The sequence below is a fragment of the Mus pahari genome, chromosome 11, assembly GCF_900095145.1.
Source record: "Mus pahari chromosome 11, PAHARI_EIJ_v1.1, whole genome shotgun sequence".
NCBI classification, from domain to species: domain Eukaryota; kingdom Metazoa; phylum Chordata; class Mammalia; order Rodentia; family Muridae; genus Mus; species Mus pahari.
In genome coordinates this window covers 5,738,740-5,757,867 of record NC_034600.1, presented here as the reverse complement: position 1 = coordinate 5,757,867, position 19,128 = coordinate 5,738,740, and the positions used below count along the sequence as shown (strand labels likewise).

The 19,128-nt window shown below is 49.7% G+C and overlaps 1 protein-coding gene across 4 annotated transcripts in view; it reads right to left on the bottom strand.

Annotated features, from left to right (window-relative positions):
• Positions 1 to 2,949: 2,949 nt before the first annotated feature.
• Slc12a7 (solute carrier family 12 member 7) overlaps positions 2,950 to 19,128 on the bottom strand; it is an 85,884-nt gene continuing 69,705 nt past the window's right edge. The window contains exons 17-25 of one of the 4 annotated variants that reach the window (XM_029543905.1): positions 18,932 to 19,100; positions 14,367 to 14,562; positions 13,788 to 13,957; positions 13,549 to 13,680; positions 10,655 to 10,762; positions 9,606 to 9,784; positions 9,017 to 9,031; positions 6,052 to 6,185; positions 2,950 to 4,859 (exon numbers count right to left, since the gene is read on the bottom strand). In XM_029543905.1, the coding sequence (XP_029399765.1) occupies positions 4,768 to 4,859; positions 6,052 to 6,185; positions 9,017 to 9,031; positions 9,606 to 9,784; positions 10,655 to 10,762; positions 13,549 to 13,680; positions 13,788 to 13,957; positions 14,367 to 14,562; positions 18,932 to 19,100 (1,195 nt within the window). In that variant the 3' untranslated portion in view covers positions 2,950 to 4,767. The remainder of the gene's footprint in view (positions 4,860 to 6,051; positions 6,186 to 9,016; positions 9,032 to 9,605; positions 9,785 to 10,654; positions 10,763 to 13,548; positions 13,681 to 13,787; positions 13,958 to 14,366; positions 14,563 to 18,931; positions 19,101 to 19,128) is intronic. The other 3 variants (XM_029543903.1, XM_021208211.1, XM_029543904.1) reach the window with 3 other exon arrangements.

Sequence of the window (19,128 nt, the reverse complement as noted above, 5' to 3'; positions counted from 1 at the left end):
CCCCAAAACGAAAATGACTAGAGTGTGCCACCCTTTCCTTACAACATAACTAAAGTACCCACATCATGGATGTAGAGGTGGCACATGAGGTTCCACCACACACACACCACAGCAGAGGGATTACACAGGAATCAGCATGGCCACCCAGTTTGTTTCTCAGTATGCAGCACTCTTATATTGGGCTTGTGTTAAGAGGTCCTTTAAGAGCACTGGCTGCTCTTGCAGAGGTCCTGGGCTCAATTCCCAGCACCCCACATGGCAGTTCACAACTGTCTGTAACTCCAGTTCCGGGGCTCCCAACACCCTCACACAGACATACATGTAGATAAAACACCAATGAACATAAGCTTTAAAAAAAAAAAAAAGTCCTTTCAGGCCCTGAGAGATGTCCTACAGGGTGTCCCCAATAACACCCAGAGCCATACTCCAGCTGAGCACCATGGGAAGAAGGCAGATTCAGCCAAGTCCGAGCCCTGACTTCACATTGTAAAAATTCAGGGCAGGTGGAAGCCCTAACAAGCTCATGGCAGGGGTCGAGCATCTGCCACCATCTGAGTGTTAAGCGGGGAAGGATACACCACTCCAGCCAGCTGAGGGTTCTCAGTGCCATGATTAAGACCTAAAGAGATGGGAAAGCACTTGTGAACTAAAGGAGAAACACCCAGACCATTTAGTTGGGTGTGGCAGTGAGTGCTTGTGGGAGGCTATATCAAGAACAGGACCAGGCTGGACTATCTAGTGACACCACCTCCCTTGCCCCCAAACTGCTCATGTTCCCCAGCATTTAGCCACTCTGGATGTGGTCACTAGTGTCTGAGAACAGTGGATCTGCTGAGGTGCAGGAACTTGGCCTGGGTTGACTCAGAGACTCCAGGACTGCCTAGCAGTAAAACTGCAATGTTGCAAGTGGAGACAGAGGTAAAAAAACATGAAAGACAGGGGTGGTGATGCTTAGTCCGCCCGGTGCTGGGTGCCAGGATGGTGTCTCGGTGGCAGTTGGTAGTACCTGGCAACAGACGACGGTGGCTGTGGTGAGGAAAACAAACAAGCTTGGCTGTTTATGTGGAGTTTGTGGCTACTGTGTGTTCTCAGAACTGAACAACCTGATCCATGTACATTCCCAAATAAAAACTGTGGAGGGAACGAAGGTGTCGCCGAGATGCCCCTTTCTCAGCAGGTACCACATCACTTTCAGGGTGAATCTTTTGACACCAGTTGCTATTTAGCTTCTCAAGTGTGATCTGGAATCCTGCTGCCCCAAGTTGGCCGTGTCCTTTGGTCACACATGGAGGTCTCCTAGCAAATTTCAGGCAAGTGTAGGGTCCTTGTTCTTCTAAACCTTCAGGGTAACCCTGTCTCTTCAGGGCTCATACACACACTGCTGCTACCTGCTATCAAGGCCAGTTCTGAGAGCAGAAGGCAGTCTCTGCCTTCCTCAGCTGGCTTTAGAACCAAGGAGTCTGTGTCTTTGACATCCATGGGACCATCCCCATGTGAACTAACACAGCCCAGGCCTATGCTGGGCAGCTCCTCAGAGTATCTGCTGCCTGGTCCTTGTTCTACTCTAGGTGACAGAGCATACTCTTTGTACCTTCCACCTGCGAGACCACTCTGCTGTTCCCTTGGGCCTGTTCACAGCTGCATGTTTTTGTGACCTTTGATGAAGTGACCTATGGGCTGATCCCCAGCCCTGGGGTTCCTCAATACAGTGATATCATCATGGATGTGATTTTTCAGTGAACCAAGTCCATCCCCAGGGGATTCTGGGGTGGTGCCCTTTCTGTTTCTAGTGTCCTAAGCAGAAGGTATCAGTCACTGACAGACATCTATGGTTCCTCAGCTCTGGAAAATGCACCATGGTGCATTTTCCCAAAGGCAAACGATATTCACTGAGTCCCATCTGCAAGGTGTAAAGGCTACAAAGACTACACCGCCTGCCTAAGTTTCATACTTGCCATGGAACCTGTTGTAGGACTCTGGATATATGCCTGAGCTCTTCTCTGTGTCTGTCTGTTCCCAATGACACCCCTATACCTGAGCTCCTAATAATTACCATGAATGCCAGGCCTATGTGCTCTAAGCCATGCATGAGAACGCTGGTCCCCAGTAGGGCCAAAGGACAGCTACTCTCCCAGTCCATTCCCATAACCAACACTGTGTCCATGGTATTCAAGGCTCACCACAGACAGGGTGACTGCACCACACATCAGTCATTAGCATGTCAAGCTAATGGCTGATCATCAGAACATCTTCCAAACAGCAGCTCTGTGCTCCTTTGGCAGTCTTTCCTGAACTACCCTCCTTCCTTGAATTACAAACGGTTTTTTTGGATTTGCTTCTTTTGGGACCCAACATGAGAAGACTCCCATACTATGGGAACAGTTTCTGAGTAAGTCTCCCAGGTTTGTGCATGATGCCACGGGTCAAGAGCCCAGTTTCTATAATCAAACACTGCTCTACTGCAGAATGTCTGGCTATGGAAGACACCATGATGAATGCCAGGGAGAAAGTTTGTGGGGATATGTCCTGGGCCATAGAGATAAACCTACTTAGAATTGTGGAGGTGGCCAACACCATTCCCATGGCTGCACAGTTCTGTATTCCAGTACCTCAACACCTCCTACCTGTTACCCATTTTCTAGATTATAGCCTCACTTGCACTGTAGTGATTCTGGGGCTCCCATCCTTAGAAAATTCTGAGTTGATTCCCTACAATGGCAATATTGAGTTGGCAGTCACCAAGACTAACAAGCTGGCATGAGAGTTCCCCTTATATTTTTGTAGAGCTTCTCCAATGCAGGGGGATCATGACCCCTGACCCTGAGTGGCCTGGGTGGTTGGACCTCTTGGGTGGTCACTCTTGAAGTGGGCCTCTGAGAAGCTCTGGGAAGTAATGGGTAAGTACATCTTCCCCCACCACTGAATTCCATGGAAATGAGGCACACAAAGTTCCTTAAACATTTATATTTTATAGAACTTTACTCTTCTATTAACAAAGTCATATAAAGACAAAAGCCCATAAAAAAGGAAAAAAAAAACAAAACATGAAACTGATCTGAACAGCCACAGTTACCAGGAACACGGAGTTTGCAACAGAAAGGAGGCTGGACGCTCTTAACAGCCAACTCTTGCAAGCAGTGACCCAGAACCTGAAAAGGCAGCTGCTCAGGGCATTCCTAACAGCTGGGAGAGGCGAGCCACCTGCTCTGCTTTAGACATCAAGGGCTCAGGAGTCTGAGCCAAGTTCAGAATTGAGGCAAAAGCAGGTGTGGAAATCACTATGACGATAGGGACACATACTGGGCAGCAGTTACTCGGGCAAGCTTACCTGGCTTCCTAGCAAAGTCTGAGGAACCTGTGCAGGTGCAGACTTGGCCTCTACCCTAACTGGAACGTCGTGAATGTGGACAGGGCTGATTCTCTTAGAGGAAGCCAGAGATGCCCAGAACCTGGCACCACGGGCCATCCACACAGAAGCTATCTCTATCAAGCTTCTCTGGGGAGGGTTAAATAAATAAATACGCCATACAGAACGTGAGGAACGGATCGGTGCTGTTGCCTACAGCCTGTGAACAAACCATGACCTACAGAGCAGAATGCCCAAGGGTAAAGTGCAAATCATCTGTCAGGTTCTTGAAAAGTGCAGAGGCGCCTATGGCCCCCAGCTGAGTAAGGATCTATGGCAGGAGACGAGACTCAGCCAGAAAGACCCAGGGCTGTGGCTGCTGATGCTGAGGGTGTTGGGCTGGGCCTGGCTTTTCTCTCCAGGAGGGTGAAGGATGGGATGGCATTTCATGTGCAAAGCTGTATGCTGAGACACATCATGGTTCATACTCTGGAAGGTGCCCGCTGCCATGGACTACGTGCAGAATTCTCAGTGTTTCTGCCATTTGCTTGTTACATTGTGGCTCTCTCCGTAGTCACCTGCTTGAGGTTCCCAGCTTGGTGCTTATGAAATAAAGTGGCTGAGTTCCCATGAGAGGAGAAAGCAGGCTAGCTGCAGACAGCCCTGCAGAACAAAGGTTCTCTCTGCAGGAGCTCTTAGGGCATCAACTCAGATGGGAACACAGCTGGCAGGTACCACTGGCTCAAATGGTGACCCACTCCTACCCTGTAAACACTATCTCACTTTCCAGTGGTACCCTGAGCCATGTCTGAGGAGTGTGGGGAGAGAATGAGGAGGTGAGGGTGGACAGTCCTCAGTGTGCTTACTGTACAGAAAGCACAGCCAGGATACTCAAAGGAACAAAGAAGCCAATGGGGAGCAACTCAGTGACATTCTAGCCCCAAGGAACTGTATGCTTGTTCACGTGTTCTGGTTCATCTGTCAGGTTCATGAAAAGTACAGAGGCACCTCTGTACTGTTCTCTGTACACGGTAGAAAATGTAACTGCCATAAAATGCTGGACAGCCATCTGCAGAAAGGTGATCCTAGTGTCTGGAGGTGAGGCCCTGCCAGTAATAGGAAGAGCTGCCCCAGATCCCCTGGTATACCTACCATTGCCCACAACAACATAAGGAGCCATTCCTACCAGAACAGCTCTAGATACTCCCCCCATGTAGCATCTTCCTTGGAGGAAGCCTAGGGGCTGTTAGGTCTGTGGGAAGCCATGTGTGTCAGGGTGACCAGAATCACTGCAACATGTTGATAGGCCAGGCAATGAGTGCCAGAGCAGTGGCTATCACAGTGGCATGCTGGTGAGCCCGTCTGGCCACAGGCAGCTTGCACAGTCCTGACCCCATCCAGGTGTGTCCAGGCTGCAGGTGTTAGGAGTAGATGGTGATGACTTCCCGGCCACCACCCCTGACCAGGAGGACCCTGTTCAGCCCTTCTGTCAGGACCTCGAGGAACTCCATGTCTGGGTTGATAGTTAAGGCCATACCAATCTCAACTTAGCCATATCAGGGACCCCAGTTCATATTACACACTCAGTCTGAGAAACCAAGGCCTGCGGCAGATAGGAAGATCCCAAGAAGCTAGGGAGTTCCAAACAGAGGAGATGATAATGTGGTTCCATGAAAGAACAGGAACAAAGCTGCCATCTCCAGAGGGCAGAGATATTCCTGGAGCCTCAGCTATTAATCCCATCCACTTGAAACCATGGGTCACAGGAACCCTGGTGGTTCAGTGGTTTCTGACCAGGAAACAAAGAAACATCTCCCTTATTGGCCATCCTGTGGTCCCAAGTGGCTGTCCAACAAGGCCCCAGAAATGTCTTGACACTAGCAAAGCGCGAACTGTCAAAGCTGTGTTAGCTGTGTCGCAGCCTGAACTGTGAAATGGAAAAGCAGGCCATCTGTCCTGCTTGATCTGCTACTGAAGGAGACTAAGCTCAGAGCATATTGCATCTAGGCAGGGAGATTCGGCACTGCTCCAATGCCAGCTCTGTGTGGGGCAGGGAACCACTGAGACCATGGGCAGGTACATGCCAGGAGAACAAGGGCTCGGTTCTTCCTGTGAGGGGTTGTTCTTCTCAGGGAGGCTTAGGATCACACTGCACTTGCTGGGCGTTCAGATGACCCAGTCTGTGTCCCAATGCATACTGCTCTGCATCAAGGCTTGTCACCCAGGGACACAACATGTGGGCTTGGTACTGCCTCAGTCAGGTATCAAGCAAATCAAAGGTACATACTGGGATGGGGTTATAGAGTGCTTAGTAGCATACTCAAGGCCCTGCGCTTGGTCCCAGCATTGTGAGGAACTGATCCTCAGGAACTTGAATGCTAGGAAGGACCTGACCACCTCCCTAGCCCTCTCCAGTCTGCTCAGACTCCATGGCACTTGCCTACCTATGTCCCAAGGTCACCCAAGGTCCCTGGGGTAATGCATGATACACCACCACGTGTAGAAAAGCTTGTTTTGGCATTGACAGGCCTAGGTGTATCCCTCATTGTACCACGCATCACTGCCCGTCCTGCCCCATTCTCCCCTGACCCATCTTCCCCAACTCACAGGAGTTGAGGCTCTGTAAACAAGAGGAGTCAGGCCTGAAAGTGCCGTAGTTGTAATACAGCTCACCACCACCACTGGGAAACATTGGAAAAGGATACAGTTCTCGTCCCCCTGCCGACTTTTTGGGGGGCCTGGCATATTCAGCAGGACCAGTTGAGCATCCTGGGACTTGTTGAGAACTACACCGTTGAGCTTCACAGCAGTATGCATCCTCCTGACGTTGGACTGGTCCCTGGGAGAAGGATGGTAGAGTGGGCACAGTGGGCTTGAGGCCGGCAGTCTGCCTGGCCTTCCCAGCTTGTTCATGGGAAGGGCAAGGCTCAGCATATTATCCGAGGATGGGGTGTGGGGTGACTTAGCAGCAGAAAGCATTTGGCTCTAGACACTTTAGAACAGAGCATCACTAAACCACGAAGCTTCTAGGGACCATAAAGTAATGCAGGTAAACTACAACACACTCAATAAGCCGCATTTGCGAAGCAACCATTGGTACAGGCAGAAACAGGAGATGAGGGAGGGCACAGCAGCTGTCTGGGCAGGTGTGGGAACTGGCCTGTGTCTTAGGGCACTGGTACAACTGCTGAATCCCTGGCATCCTACTGACATGCTTGGGTTGAACAGAGTACTTAGGTGTAGCTGGAACTAGGTGCTCAAGAGGATAGCTCTAGAGTGTCCTCTCACCAGTCAATGACCCTGCCATCCTGGCGCTGTCAGATGCTGTACAGAAGCTGGGATTCAGCAGAGAACTGGGTCTAGGTTTAGGCGACCCTCTTTCCTACCTTTAGCCAGTCCGGATGACACTGTCAAGTTGTGACAAAGAAAGAAGAGCCTCTGGCACTGTGTGGTTCAGATTCGCGTTTCTAGTCTCTGAGATGAGCAGAACATGACTGAGTTCCCAAACCAAGTGCTCTATTATTGTATGGGGCCCTGTACTCTTCAGTTTCCCAGGTAGCAGGGACCACACCCACATAAGTTTGAGGCTATCACAGGTTCATATTCACTAGCACACATAAGCACTCAGGTGCCTGTAGGACAGAGGCCAGTCTTCTCATCTACCAAACATCCCCGTTCTAGAGAACTGAATCAATGTTTAGAAAACTACCTCGGGAAATTTTGCCACAGAGCACTACCTGACCCAATGAATTTGCATTTCTATCGGTACTGGGACATCTGGAGAATCTTTGGGCTTAGGACACAGGACAGAATTTTTAGCCTGTTAATCTGCCTGTATAGTCTTGACAGCAGCAGAGGAGAGGCATCTGTGCTTCAGAGGGACAGGCAGATGAAGCTGCCATTTCAGGGTCACAGAAAGGTCCCGAGATGCCCCATAATCACATCCACTGATCAACTCGACTCTAAGCCAAATATAACAGCTCGTAACTGCCATTCTCCAGGAAGAAAACAGTCACGGGCCCTTTATCTTCTCTCTTCAGTTTAATTTGATAAAATTATAGGTGTGTCTCTGTGGCACCAGTCAGGCCTTTCATTACAGGAACCCTGAATTCACTCCATGGAAAGGGCACAATTACCGTGTGTTTGGTTCAACAGCGGTTCTCAAACGGCATGACATGTAAGCGCCTGGGGGTGGGAAGAGACCTGAGTTCTGGGTTTTGCCTGTTTTTTTATGCCATCGTGGAATGCCCTGTTGAAGCTACCAGAGGGTCCAGACAAGGTCCTTGAGCTCTGAAAGCTAACTTAATCCCACCTCTGTTCCTAGTAATCCAGCAGAGTTGATCAGTAAAATGTCTCGTACAAGATGAACTGTCTACACAATGTCTACACCTGGGAGTGTAAGTCTACACAGCAGTCTTGGAAGCAGGAAGTGAAGTCACATATTCTTAGCTGGCTGTCGGCAGAACTGCCCAAGACCATCCAAAGTAGAAAATACATGCACATAAATATCTACAAATGCTAACAGGTGCATACCAACACACACATGCAGATAGGTACACTAATGTGTACACAACACAAATGTACTCAAACCAGAACACATGCTCATCTGACAACACATGCATGAGCTTTACCTGGTGCATACATGTACTAGCCAATTTACATGTTTTCTAACTGGTACACACATGCACTCTAACCCAACACACAACCACAGCCATATATGCTCCAAGGAAATTGTGAAAGGAAACACATCTCTTACTAGACTAACCAAGGAATAGGCCTGAACCCTAGAACGTCTTCCTAACCCTGGCTAAGCTTAGGTCCTGACAAATAAGTATCCCACCGATAGTGCCCGTTGTGTGTCCAGGAATCTGTATGTTATGTACAGGCATGTGTGTATATAGGTACATGTGTACAAGTAGTGTAGGGTCAAACCCTGTTACTATGCCTTTCTGAATATGTGTTTTAATAAGCTATGGGAGGGGGGCTTTTAGATTTGCAGACAGCAGGAAGCCTGGGATGCTCTTAGCTTCCCCAGTTATCCAATCTCCTCAAGTTTTCCTCAGTGTCTGAGTCATGTAACCACCTAACCAGCATCTTGCACATTACCTGCCTGTTAGGGACAATGGCACAGAATGACTGGAGGGAGACAGGACAGGGACAGCACAGGTGAAAGGACCACAGTAGCATCTCCAGGCGACCTCAGCAGAATGCTTCCGTCTATGGGCTTACAGGCAGACCCTCAGACCCTACACCCCTGCCTAGGACTCCTGGCCCTGCATCCAGCCCCGGAGCTCACACACAGGTAGTCTGACTACACAGAATTGATCCACAACCCTTCTCACTAGAGAGGAAAGGATGGCAGCCTCCCGGATGGATGGAGAGCCAAGGAAGCAATTATATATTGACTGGGTAGACCTGGAGGGATGTGGGTGAATCTGTTCATTGATGCAGGAAGCACACACGTCTGCCCCGTCTCAGAGCAGCTCAGAACCAGCTCTCCCACACTGCCTTTGGTGTCACTTAAGAGAATGACATCTGGGTGTGTGCCCTGAGCCACTCTGAGTGGAGACAGTGAGGTCAGCAGGATGTTCTATGCACACAGGGCTGTACACACACAGGCATGCAAGGCAACTCGGTCTAAGACAGTCTGAAAAATGAAAGTACACTTACAGGTTTCCCCACTCTCTACATGGAAGAGAACAGAAAGAGCAGGTTACTCCAGCAGAGGACTCTGTACGATTCAACCCATTCAAGTACTGGTGGTGGCCATGCTAAGTAATGAAATGGCTGGCCTTGGTCCTTCAGTAGATTCCCATTCCACAGAACCCTTAAACCCTTCCTCTCCCTGGGAACTTGGAATTTTAGAATAATCCCACCATAAAGACCCAGTCAAAGGGGGCTCTGGCCCACTATTGGGCTTGGAGGCTGTGTCAAGAAGACTTAATGGAATCAGTCACGATGGCATCCATACAGCTCTGTGACAGCCACAAGGACCTCACAGTCTTGGGAATCTCAAGTCAACCAAGATGATAGGACCCCAGATGTCTATGACAGCAGCCTAGACTATGGGGGTGGGAATGGGGTCTGGGAAGTCATTATCATCAAGAGAGTAAGACTCATAGCCCAATCCCCTCATGACCTGGCCCACTGGCACTGATAGCATAGCCTTGGGCTGGCTGGTCCCAGTTCTCTGCAGGTCAAGGGTGGGGCTGGAAGTCTGTCCTCGCTGTGCATCGGCCCAGGCCACATAGACACTCACGGCTTTAGGCTGAAGAGGTCTTTGAAGCCTGATGTGCCAGTGTCCTTGTTCCTGTGTTTCTCTGCAATGAGTTTCTCTTTCGTCCACGTCATCTGCACTTTGTCAGGTGTTGGTGGGGCTTGGGTTCTGGCAGTTGCTGTGGTATGGGATGCAGTGTTCCTGTCATGAATCAGCTGGGCCTGGTGAGGGAAGAGCAGGTCAGAACAGACAGTGGCTCACTCTTGAAAGCCATCCTCGAGAGAACATGCTCAATGAGGCAAGCAGGCTGCAGAATGAACCAAGAGGATTCATGTGTAACTGGCTCAGCCTTGACTTTCTCAGAGAGTGGCATGGGTCAACTCAGTTATATATATGAACTTCATGGTCCCTTAGTGTCCTCACCTCCAACACAGCCTTAACTTTCCCGCAGCTTCCACAGATCCAGTAGATCCAGTATAGTCTAGCAGTGCAACCGGAAGGTCCCACTCACCCTGCTGACCAGTCTCAAACCACAGTGTGGTATCACCAATTCCATAGAAAACCATTCTTCCATCCAGTTAGCCACCACAGAGCTACATGTAAGAGTCTAGATTTTGTGTAATGAAAGACCTGAGGGCATAGTCTCAAAGAAAGGTAGATGTCATGCTATCCACCATCTGTCTTTCCTAGGTATGAAGTGACTACAAAGGTGCCAGCCCTCAGAGTCACACTGCACCAATGGGCACAGACGGCCATGCTTGCTTTTCATTAACAACCAAAGCCAAATGCCATAGGAACTGTATGAATCCAGTGCCTTTTTTTTGGGGGGGGGGGGGGCTTTTCGAGACAGGGTTTCTCTGTATAACCCTGGCTGTCCTGGAGCTCACTTTGTAGACCAGGCTGGCCTCGAACTCAGAAATCCACCTGCCTCTGCCTCTGCCTCCCGAGTGCTGGGATTAAAGGCGTGCACCACCACGCCTGGCTCAGTGCCATTTTTTTTTGCTAGGTTGCTCTGTGCTCCCCTCAACACAGATCCCACGTTTGGGGCCAGATGGTACTGACCCTACCCACTTTCTCCCCAGTGCACACACCTCTCTCTCCCGCTCATTCTTTGATAACTGCATCTGTTTCAGCATCTGTGACCTTTGCTCCATCATTAGCGTCTTCTCATAGGTGAATGCGGAAATGTCATTTTCAACCTAAAAAGCGTCAAGCCACACAAGTAAACAATGTATACAAAACATGGTGTCACCGTCAACTACCACCTACTCGACCCCCGCTGTCAAGTGGACCCTGACTGAGCAAGCAGTGACTGTGTACTCCAGGCCTAGATTTCTGTCCCTGGAGTGTCAGAACTCTCTATCTCAGAGGAGCCTGGGAAGGCATGAGAATGTGTGACTATTGATGCAAATGTGTGGTCTGCAGTAACAGTTGGACAAATACAACAGCCTACCTACGTTCCTGCTGGGGACTCTATAACATTACCACACAGTCAATGATGCTGCTGCAGTTCACACTGACTAAGCACAGAGCTGTTCAGGGTTCTGGACAGGGCATTCCTGGCTTGTCTGTAAGAGCTGTGGTCTCAAGGAATACATACTCCTAAATAACTGGTGTCATTTCCTGTCTCAGACAAACTCACTCTTCACAGAGTTATTAAATCCATAGGGAAAAAAGATACCAAACAGATATCAAAAAGATACCAAAGACAGCAGCATTTAAGGACTAGTGATCTAATGATCCTGACTGCTGGCACTCAAGAATATCCCTGCCTGTTACACCCAAACACCTAAAACCTTACACTCTGGGTAGCCCCTTGTCAGTTGACCATGTCCCCAGGGTAGGGACAGGTCTGTATTCTAGTGGGAACTCATGGGGAGGTTAGCTCTAGAAGCCAACGAGGCTGAGAGCTTAGGCAGCTCACACACTGTACAGTATAGACACTGGTCCAGGCCAGTGGACTGCTGGTCTCCATGTCTAGCCTAGACTACCTCACAAGACCTGGTCTAGGCAGCTTCTGTTACTTAGTCAAAAAGGTAGTTTCTGACTACTAATAATGCAGACAGACCTAGAGTGCCACCTACAGAGAAGGTTACAAACAGAAGCCACAGAGGGCGAGTCTGCAACTCCAGATGGCTGAGAAATGTCCAAATGTGAATATGCATTTCTGAACAACACACCCAGAGCACAAAACCCAGTGACACTCCAACCTGCATGTACCCAAAACTCTCACAGAGGTCTCAAAGTCTCACACATAGTCTCCTATAGAGGGAGAAAACATAGACCCATACCACAAGGTCCCCTGGGAGCTGACAAGAAAATGCAAGAGGTCGTCAATAATGCAGAGAGATGCCAGACCTCATCCATGATTAAAGAGACACAGGCAGAGACAAGCAGTTTGCAAGCTCCAGCAGAGAAGCACCTCTGCAGCCCTAGGGCTGGGACTCCTCCATGTGACCATGAAGGGTAGTGGGAGGTCCCTTTACCTAATATGACACTCCACATGGCCATGGAACACCCCTCGAACATAATCCCTCTGTGAGACTGTAGAGAAGCAGGCCTCTAGGGGACTATTTCTACCAAATGTGACTCTCTGCCAGTTCTACTCCAGGGACTGAGCTACACAGCCGTGCACAGACCATGTACTGGGTGTCACCCATGATCAGGTGACAGAGGAATAAGCCATAGAGACCACACAAGTGAGAGCATAGCATTCAGAGAAAGCAGAAGGCAGTAAGGAGCAAAGGATACACAGTTAATCCACGTGGGGCTGCTTGGTCTGTAGGAACAATCTTGGGTCCTCAGGGACAGCTGGAGTGGGTATCTCAGAATGAACCTCACTCCTTAGTCATCCAGACACAGTAAACAGCATCTACTGTGACCCAGAGTCACTTTATTCTACCTGTTAGCCCCAGCATGACTTCACTCATGGCCCTATATATCCACAGATATGCAGATATTTTCTAATTGAGGAACTATTAGGTCATGGACAAAAACAGAACCCCAAGCATCCACATCTGCATTGGTCAGTTGCTGGCTGAACTTCCCAAGGAGCACCCACATCAGGTTCCTGTCAGCAAGTGCCTCTTAACTGAGCTTAGGGACCCTGGTGGGGGAGCTGGCAGAAGGACTGGAGGAGTAGCTGGGGATTGCAACCCCACAGGAAGAACAACATCAGCTGGCCAGACCACCCAGTGCTCCCAGAGACTAGACCACCAACCAAGGAGTATACAGGGAGGAATACATGGCTCCAGATACATAGGTAGCAGAAGATAGCCTTGTCTGACATCAATGGGAGGGGCGACCCTTGATCCTGTGGAGGTTTGATGACCCAGTGTTGTGGGATGCTGGAGGGGTGGGGTGTGAGAGAGTGGGTGGGTCGGGGAACACCATCATACAGGCAAAGGGGAGTGGGGAGAGGGAGGTTGTGGGATGGGGTAACAGGAAAGTGGGATATCATCTGAGAAGTAAACGAGTGGATTGAGCAATAAAACAAAACAAAACAAAACAAAACAAACAACCCCAGGCTCCAGACCTCTGAGCAGACCTCACTCCCAGGGACTACACGCCACAGGCCTTCTCCACCAGAGCTGCTGTCCACTGGGACAAGCTCAGACGTAGGATGGGGACAGTAAGACTATACAAGTGTTGGGCTGGAGAGATGGCTCAGCAGTTAAGAGCACTGACTGCTCTACCAAAGGTCCTGAGTTCAAATCCCAGCAACCACATGGTGGCTCACAACCATCTGTAATGAGATCTGATGCTCTCTTCTGGGGTGTCTGAAGACAGCTACAGTGTACTTACATATAAATAAATCTTAAAAAAAAAAAAAAAGACTATACAAGTGTTACCCTGTGGAACATGTCTGGATGTACTATCTCTGTGATTCCAGAAGTGTAGCATGACACCCAAGTCTGTCTGTCTGTCTGCCTGCCTGTCTGTCCATCTGCATCCTCCTGCCCCCAGCACACAGCTGTGCACGCACCATCTCCACCACCTCCACCTCGGCACTGATCCTGAGGTGGTACAGGAACATCTGCAGGTCCTTCTTCATCTGGATGCTGTTGTCATCCACCTGGGCTACAGTGAAGATGCGCATCCGGCACTTTCGCCACACCTGGGGAAGAGGGGGGACATTTCTGCAGGAACTCAGGCAAGGCCACACCCTCCATGTAGTGGTGTCCCTGTAGCCTAGCTGTTGGCCTACAGTCCTACGGCAGACACCTTGTGCTGGCGCAGCAGGAAGGGCAGAAGCATGAGCATGCCCCCATCATGCACGATCCACCACACATCAATGTTCCCATCGCTGAAGCGTTCTTGGTTCTGTGGGAACAAGTCGATGTTCTTGGCCACCAACAATGCCTGATGTGCGGCTGTAGTGTCACGGACCGTGTCTGTGGAGAGAGGTATCCATGGGTAAGTTACCAAGGGCCAGCTGGACCATGGAATCTCATGGGGGGACAAGCAGGGAGCTAGCTTCCCTCCAGACAGTGGGGAGACTGTCACAAGCTAAGTAGGCATGGTCCCATGAAGTCATCTACCCAGGGGGGCATCAAAGAACAACTTTCCACATCAGAGATATTCTATGATCTCCAGCAGACAGTGTGTCACATTCTAGGAAAATTCCCAAATGGGGACTGGGTTTAGGCATTTGGGGAGAGTATTCAAGAATGTAAACCTGCCATTTGCTTTCTCTGTAACTAACAACTTGGCCAGCACATTCCAAGGCCCCAAGTCTGTATTTTCTGGCCATACACTTAGTGTGACAGTAACACTTGGGATGGGCATAGTTGCCACACCCACCCACAAAGTTCTTCCAGGAGAAAGGGTTATCTGCCTCTTTCCAGGCCTCTGGCCAGGCCATGAGGACAGTGTTGTGCTTCATGCCACCAAGGCCAGCTGACTGGATCAGGTGGGATGCACCATCTCGCAGGTTGGAGGACACCACCAGTTGGCAGAAGCCTTTCGTCTTCTCCGCACTCATCAGAGACCGAATATTCTGTGGGAGTTGTAGAGGCAGGTGTTAGTACATGATGCCAAGACACATGTCAGGGACATGGTGCCCTTTGTCCTTACAGTGAGGCAGCCCCATACATATTCCATATCTCCTCCTGGGATGGAGACTGAGGAGTTGCTGGTCATGTGTGTTTGCACACATGTGTAAGAGACAAAGTGAGCCTGACGCAGTAAGGCACAGCTGTGTGCAGATGTCAAGGAAGGTCACCACCAGTGTTCACGAGATAGTGCCTTAATGTGATCTCTGACTTTACCAACCACCCCTTATTATTTGATTGAGGGTAGGGGTCATATCAGACAATAAGCATCAAATGGGGCTAGAGAGATGGCTCACAACCATCTGTAATGGGATCCGATGCCCTCTTCTGGTGTGTCTGAAGACACCTACAGTGTACGCATACAAATAAAAATCAATAATCCTTTAAAAAAGAATAAGCACCAAATGCTCATGGGTCATGCTTCATGGATCAACTTTAACAGCCTTTGAGCAAATGGAGGGCTCCAGCAGGGGCTATCAGACAAGCCACAGTGTCTCCACACCTGCCCACTTCCGTCATTCCATCACTATGTCAGGCATCTACCAGGACAGCTCCTCCTTCCCCAGAGCAGCTTAGGGACAATGGAGAGATTGGACGCGATGTCTCAGGACACACCATTCATGAGTCAACAGCCTAGGGATGCTGTCCTTCTATGGTAAGCAGGCTACTAGGTCCTGCTGGGTCTAGGGTGTCCGATGGTACCTAGAGGAACAGCCCTACTGGACTTCACACTTATGTGGACAGTGGCCTTCATACAGTGGCATTCATGCCTTCACATTCTCCCTTTTAGAACAGAAAGACCACATCACTGTCAGGCAAACGCTTTTCACATCTCTCAGTAAGCACACAGAGGAGTCCCTCTAGGTGTAGTCTGTGATGAGATTCAGACTTATTGATGCTTACAACTTTGGAGACTGCAGTGCAATGGATGTAGTTTACATGGGAGGGAGATGTGCTTGGGGAACGAGGACAGTGAGGAGTTGAATGGTGTTCCCAAGGGGGGCTCGCTTTTGACCGTGCTACAGCCAAAATGGGAAAATGTGGCCTTATTTGGAAAAAGTATCCTTGCAGAGAAATCCTAACTGTTCAAGGAAACCGTGAACTCAGTAACAAGTAACTCTGAGAAGACAAACAGAGAGATCTGAGAAGGAAAGCATCCATGTGGAGACAGGCTGAGCCTAGGAATGCCTGGAGCCCCCTGGAAAACCAGAAGAGGGAGAAAGTGATTTGAACCCACCCTGCCCACACCTCAAATTTAGACTTCACCCAGTCTAGGTTTGCTCCACTGGTCACAAGAATCACTACTCTCCCTCCTTTGCCTGATTTCAACTGCCTCCTATGTTGGTCCCACAATGACACTGCCCTGCAGTACAGTTCCACAACTAAAGCTGTACTGACAATACACACAGTTCCCAGCCATCCTCTTTCACCTCCACCCTTGCTTTAGGTTCACCTCCACCACGCACCAGCCAGCCATCTAGGGCAGACCAGGCTCACAGGAGGAACATGTTCCACTTATAGAATTCTGCGTAATTCAGAAACAATCTAAACACACTGTCCTAAAAGGGGAACATGCCAGTGATTGAGAGGCAGCCCAGGCAGAAGGCGTGGTCACAGGGACACAGCTGTTCCCAGGCAGGAAGGACAGTGCCCATGATGGGGGTTTCATAGGAGAAGTACTGGAGAGGCTGACTCAGCTCAATGGCATGTGTGTGGCAGGGCTACTCTGTCCTCCTATGGGCTGAAGCTGGCTAAAGGTCACAGCACAGAGAATACTGTGGAGGACTGACCAGAAGGATATACCTACTGTACAGGGTACCTACACACCCCTGCCCTGGCTTTGTGATTGTGCCTGTGTCCCTGACACTGGCTGCAACATTGCTTTCCCCATGCTAGACCCAAAGAGCTGGAGCTGGGTCTTAGTTCTTGCCTTACTGCTAGAGAATTGCCTGTCCAGCCTAAAGTTTTAGAGGACAGAGCCCTGACCAGGCAGGAATCTGGCCCAGACAAGAAGTTGGCACATCTGCCAAAGCCACTGTGAGTAGGGAAACCTCACAGAAGAGGAAGATAGGACCCTTAGTTAGGGAAGGATAGGGTGACTCAAACCCTCAAGCCCTCTCATGCAAATGCTGCAGTAGAGGGAAAGTAATATTAATCCTGATATATTAAGGAAATGCCCATAACAAGTTTCTTACACAAGCTTGATCATTTAAAATGAATGGCTTTCCCAAACTGTCTTCATTTAATACTACTACTGATAATCCGACTAAAGGGCAGAACTCCATCGGGCACGAGGGACAGGTGGACCCTTGGGCAGCTCCTTCTTGCTTTTGCTGATCAATAGAAATGACTTATTCCAATACTAAACCTTTTTTATGGTTACCAGGAGAGGTGAATACTTGGCTTCCGGTTCTCAACATGTGTTCCTGATTCAGATTCTTTAGAACCCTCTGCCTAAAAGCATATAGAGATTAAAATCATCCAACCAGGGTTTGAGTGTGGCTCAGTGGCTGAGTGAGCACTTGTCTAGCACATATGGGGTCCTGGGTCCCACCCCAGCACTACAGAATATAAACGAATCTAACAGGCATACATGAGAAAGCCACAGGTCCTCTTCTCATTTCTTATTAGAATGGAGACTGAGGGAGAGGGTCACACAGAGTCAGAGGGTCCCCAACAGGCACTCACTTCAACACAAATACCTTTCCCCATGTTCTGCCAGTGACATCAGATAACAAGAGTCCATGCACACCCTTAGAATCTGTCCAAAGGGTGGCCTTAACTCCAGAGATCTCCTCTAAAGTGTGGAGGAGACACCAGGAAAAGACATGAGCATACCATTGCTTAAAGCAGATGCTGCCTCTTTTGTACCCAAGAAATATCACAGATAAAAACAAGAGCACCAGCCGGGCATGGTGGCGCACGCCTTTAATCCCAGCACTCGGGAGGCAGAGGCAGGCAGATTTCTGAGTTCGAGGCCAGCCTGGTCTACAAAGTGAGTTCCAGGACAGCCAGGGCTATACAGAGAAACCCTGTCTCGAAAAACCAAAAAAACAAAAACAAAAACAAAAAACAAAACAAGAGCACCTCCAAGATAAAGCCACCCTCTCTACCATAACAAAATGGTCCCCTTAGACCAGCTACAGGTCTGACACTAAAGGACAAGACAGAAAAACCACCCATCCTTAAGGACGAGAGCTATGATGTTTTAATTCATGCATTTGCAGTTAGCAGCAGCCAGTGTTCAGATTGGAGGCTCCACATTCTAAGGGACAACTGCTGGTTCTTTTGGAGGGGCAAGAAAATGACCCATGTCTTGTCTTGTCCTCTTTGAACTTGCACTCAAACTCAAAGCAGCCGGGCAGGTGATGTCATCACCGAAAGAGCCACGGGATTGTCACTCCAGACCAGAGTTATCAACAGTCATTACCATCAATGCCCAGTCCTCAGAAGAGTCCAGGCCACAGTCCACCCAGAATGGACTGGACTCAGAAACTGGGACGCAGCTTAGGGGCACACAGACAGCAAGCAGGAAGCCTGAATGCACAAGCAAGACCAGATAAGGATAGCCGCAAGAAAAAAGCTCACTGATCAACCCCCTTCAGAGAAGATGGTGACACCAAGACACAGCAGCCACGATGGAACCTTAGGTAAGGTTCACAAACAAAAGGTTTCTGGCGATCTGGGTAGCTGAACACTGGAGGTGACAGGGACCCTGCCTGGCCTTGTGAGAACATCAGAGGCTATAGGTGGACATGAGAGACTGGTGATACTATTTGTTCTGTTTCTGCTTAGGCTGGGGGTTTCCTGTCACAACTGATCACAGAGAAATAAGAAAAACCTGGGTAGAAGCCGCCCAGGAGTTACAGGAACCACAAATTGTGGGCAGCAGACATCAGAGTTAGCCCCAGTATGCCGCAGGAGCAGGTTCTGGTTACTCACCCCCTTATCCAAAGGATCAGGACATCTGTCAGCACACAGACTCATGACCCACTATCTCTACCTACTACACGGAGCTGGGGTGCACGGGGAGCTATAACAGACACCAGGAACGAAGTGCCAAGGCTAGACACAGGGGCCCTCAGGGATTCAGTCCCATGGCAGTTATCACTGCCCCTCTGTCTCAGGAGACCACACATCTCATCTCTTGTAACCTCACTTCTGATCCTTTCAGACTCAGTAGCCACTGCGACAGAAACCAGGGGCACCACGTGTACAAATCATGCCCCTAAGCCTCAAGATGCGGAACATGGCTCAGCCCTTCTTAGGTGGTTGCAACCCGGACCTCATTCACCTAGCACTCCACCTGCCTACCTCTTCAGCCCTCTGGGCCTCCACATGCTTGTCTAAGTAGGTGCCCTCCAGCACAGATCCCACGATGGTCAGGCCCTTGCCAGCCTTCAGCTGAGAGGTGAAGGACAGCAGGCGGGGGTGCTTTACACACTGCTCAGAGTCCAGGTTCAGCATCACCAACACCTGGGGCCTGTGGTAGGATAGGCAGGGACAGGAGT